Consider the following 4088-nt stretch of genomic DNA (forward strand, 5'->3'; position numbering starts at 1 on the left):
CCTATTGATTATTATTTTTTTATGGAAAGGTCTATTGATTATTTGACTGCATTAAATAATACAGTAATTAAAACTAATAATTGAATATAGAACAAGAAATGATTGGAACATGTTTGCAATATCTACGGGAAAAAATTAAACTTTATGTGAAATTTTGAATCAATGGCGCAATGTTTCATCCTTTAGAATGCCACGAGTAACATTTTCCAAGGTTTGTTTGTAACCACTTGGATCTCTAAGTTCCCAGGAAATGACCATCAAAAAGCTCCAATGTATTCAACAATTTTTCTTGGAATCCCATGAGAAATGCTAACAACATATTTTCTACCACATTCTTTATTCTTTGCTAAAAATACAAAATTGTGTTTGTCTCACTCTTTATTTCTTCACTCATGATATTGCAGTTAAATTTTAACCAATAAAGAGAGTGTTGTTAGCACTCTTCGAAATCCTGAACTATCACATTAATATGTTAAGTATTTTAAGATCTTTTGCACTTGTCAGACTAAAAACCAAAAACAGAATTGTACAGTACTATGAGGTTAATTTATTCAACATTGCTTCACAAACCCCAATATTGAGAGTATTACACAATCTGTAAGCATCATGTATTAAGATGAAGCAGCATTCTTTTACAAGAAGAATGATCATTTTAAGGGTTATGTTGAGTAGCAGAATACAAAGCCTAAAAGTCCACTATACTACATATATTGAGTAAATGAATTCATTTTCCAACACACCAACATATGGAGATGCTTAAATAGAAACTGAAGCAGTCCTGTGAAAAACAGTGACAGCTCCATGCCTAGTGTAGAAAATGGGAATGAGGTGCCCATTGTACTTGCTTCCCTGAGTAATGGAATACCACTGGTTTATGTATTTATTACCAAGGGATCTCGTAGACTACGTTGTTCTTTCAAAACTACCTCCTATCTGCATATGTAACCAGTCTGGTGAAGAACCTCTGCTATACTCTCTTGGAGCTTGCGAACCGAATGGTATGCCAGCAGGATCAAATGCTTGCTGACCAAACTGGAACAAAAATTGATGTCTTGTTAAGACTGAATATCTTTCAAACAGTGATGAAAAGCTGAACTCTACCAATCATTTATAATTCTTTAGGTTTCAATTTTGATTTGTGTGTTCAACACACTTCCTAATTTCTGAACTTTTTATTTACCTAACAGAATGTCCTAATTTCTACACACTGTTATCGTCCTCAACCATATATATTATTTCCTGAATTAGTATTACTGAATTAACCAGCTCTGAAAAGCATTAAGAAGCACTCCAGTCGTTTGAAGAAAAGAAGCAACTGAAGATTCAACCCAAAAAAAATTCAAGTACCAAATGAACAAATTTGCAAATAAAACACTCTGATGACATGAATGGCATCTACAAAAGATGATTCAAACCCTAACAGCCATCCCAGGAACATAAGAATTTAAAACAAGAGGGATAAAAATCAGCTTTTAACTCAATCAGAAATTCAATGTAAAAAGCAAGGGATGTTTAAGACTTACATCTTTAGGAGGAAACGCTTCAATACCAGAGTTAAGTCTTGAATTCACTGCTTCAAGCTTCATTGACAAAAACTGTAACATCCAGTGACAGCACAATCCTCAACATCAATTCCAAAACAGGTATAAATTTAAGAAAGAATATAAAATTGTGCAGAAACATCAAAATAAGAAAAATCAATAATAATACCTCAACTTGGCGCTGAAGAGATTGAATATAATTAATTATCTCATCAAGGACCAATGCTTTCCCAATAACCTGAATTAGATAAAATATATCAATTCATACTTTCCATGGATCATAAATTCATAATCACACCAATTATCACGAATGATTTTCCATTGAGTTATTGTTATCAATATGGCCATCTTGACAGAGACATGTCTATACAAAATATCCAAAATATAACTTTGTTCTTTTCTAACCTATGTAACTTTTTTCTTTCTTTCTAATTCCCCTCTTAATTTTTCTAGTTATGCATACATATGAGTGCAGAAACAGAATTTACCAGTTAATAAAACAAATACCTTATTACAACCAGGGACCAAATCCTGAAGAATTTTCATCCTTTCACTAATCTTTTCCCTTCGAGCCTGTCCAGCATCCACAAACATCCCAATCAGAAATCAATCACAGTCAACAACTTTAATCCAAACAAATCAATAACCTCAAAATTACCCCTTTAACTCAGAAAAGGTAAACTCACAATAACATCACATTTTCACTTCATTTTTCCAAACACAACCCTCTCAAGTACAATAAAAACAAAAAATTACTCGTTCTGCAAGACTGTGACTATCAGTGGCTTGACCCCTTCTGGCTCGAACGTGAATGTAGTCTTGCTTCGGAGGCTCCGAAGCTGGCTTAGCGCTTTGCTCCGCAGGCTTTCCTGAACTGACTTCACCTTCACCTTTATTATTACCACCATCACCACCACCCTCGTTCCTATTCCCTTTAACACGTTTTCCATCACCCTCATTCTGCGCAACAATAATCCAAACAACCCCTAATTAACACAAACAAATAAAATAATTTTTTTAGCTTCGGTCCAAAAGAACCGGCTACAGAACTAATTATTGGTCTAGGACTTAATTACACTTAAAGCTTCTCACCTCTTCCTAAGAGTGTATTTTGCGGGGATCGAATCCCCGTGTGTTAACTAAACTACACTCATTCATACAAATAATTTTTTTTTACTACTTTAGTATTAACAAGTGAACATTTTTATGTACCACGGCATTGCTGGTGGACACGCCCTTAGCGGAATCGTCCTCCTCGGAGTCGCGCCGCTTTCTGCTGTTACTGGGTCCGAGTCCGTGGCTCGGCCCGGTGGTGAAATCCCCAAACTGCCCTCCTGGCCCGTGACCGAACTGCGGGCTTCTGAGCCCCAATCCACCGCCGCCACTAATCGCCGGCGGGAACTGCTGCCAGATCTCCGCCAAGCTAAACGGCGCCGTATTACCGCTCGCATTGTTCGCGAAGGAACCCTCGTTCATCATCGCGCCCGGATCCATAAACAGAAAAAAAAAACCGAACCGAACCGCAGAGTCAGTTCAACATTCACTTGCGAAAGAATGAGAAATAGAACAACAGCACAAGAGAGAGAGAGAGAGAGAGAGAGGTGTGTGTTGGGTTTGGTGCTTGATCTCCTTGGACAGTGGAGAATGGTGCGCGCAGTGGGTTTATACTTTATAGTATAACTCTCTCTACAAGTGGTAAAGGAGTTCTTATTTAATAATTTTTCGAGTTCAAGTTTCCGTGAATCAAAAATAGGTGACTGAAAGAATCAGAGATTAGTTGTGTTTTTCTACTGATGAAGAAATTAGCTTTTGACAAGTTTGATGAATGTTACATACTAATAATAATAATAATAATAATACGGTAATAAAGTAAAATAAGAATTCTAGTCATACTATTTCTAACCTTTTTTTTTGTTCTTTTAAATTTTTATGATTCATCAAAATTATTTATTTTGATGGATCTTATATTTAAATTAAGAAGAGTGAGATTCATAATATTGATAATTTTTAACAAATTTTTAAAAGTATTACAAGAAAATGTATGAGTATTTTTTTTAAAAAAAATATTATATTTTTCTTCGCTTATATTACTGTTATATGGACGTAAGTGAAATTATCTTAAATATTTGGAAAGAGTTTAATTTTTACATAGTAATTCTAATGCCATGATTTAGAAGGAAAAAAATATATATATATACTTTTGTTCTACGAACCTAGGTGGCATTCTAGGAAGTCGTTTCCACTGAGGTTTTGGTGGTCCCCTCTTCGTTGCTGTACGATTGCATTACCCTGTCTCATACTCTACGAGATCTTGACCGTTGATTTGGTTTGGCCAATGGGATGGTTCCACGTAAGAAGGGTTTTAATATGTTCGGAATCTGAGACTCGGAGCAAGTGCGGTTGGGTTACGAAAAGGTTTTAGAATAATTAATCATTGTTTGGATTTAAATAATGCGAGTGTTTGGGTGATGTGAAACTGAAAGCGAGAGGGGTCAATTTGGAGAAAGTTTCTAATAATGATGGTTATGGATTCTTTTATCAAATTAC

General features: G+C 35.3%; 1 protein-coding gene across 1 annotated transcript; it reads right to left on the reverse strand.

Moving 5' to 3' along the window:
* Nucleotides 1-524: 524 nt before the first annotated feature.
* On the reverse strand, nt 525-3260 carry LOC114423226 (transcription factor BHLH089). Its single transcript, XM_028389901.1, has 6 exons — nt 2754-3260; nt 2298-2501; nt 2049-2114; nt 1711-1779; nt 1524-1595; nt 525-1032 (listed from the first exon to the last, which is right to left on the reverse strand). The coding sequence occupies exons 1-6, from the start codon at nt 3033-3035 to the stop codon at nt 904-906; spliced, it is 822 nt and encodes a 273-aa protein (XP_028245702.1). The 5' UTR covers nt 3036-3260; the 3' UTR covers nt 525-903.
* Between the last annotated feature and the right edge of the window lie 828 nt (nt 3261-4088).

This window comes from Glycine soja, chromosome 8 (genome assembly GCF_004193775.1).
Source record: "Glycine soja cultivar W05 chromosome 8, ASM419377v2, whole genome shotgun sequence".
Taxonomy (NCBI): Eukaryota; Viridiplantae; Streptophyta; class Magnoliopsida; order Fabales; family Fabaceae; genus Glycine; species Glycine soja.

What these genes read in the sequence shown, in the direction of transcription:
- LOC114423226 (XM_028389901.1), bottom strand. Translation starts at nt 3,035, where the DNA reads ATGGATCCGGGCGCGATGATGAACGAGGGTTCCTTCGCGAACAATGCG. An exon ending in TGTCCACCAGCAATGCCGTG is followed by an intron (nt 2,502 to 2,753) that starts GTACATAAAAAT and finishes ATTGTTGCGCAG; the next exon opens with AATGAGGGTGATGGAAAACG. An exon ending in CTCTTCAGCGCCAAGTTGAG is followed by an intron (nt 1,596 to 1,710) that starts GTATTATTATTG and finishes TGGATGTTACAG; the next exon opens with TTTTTGTCAATGAAGCTTGA.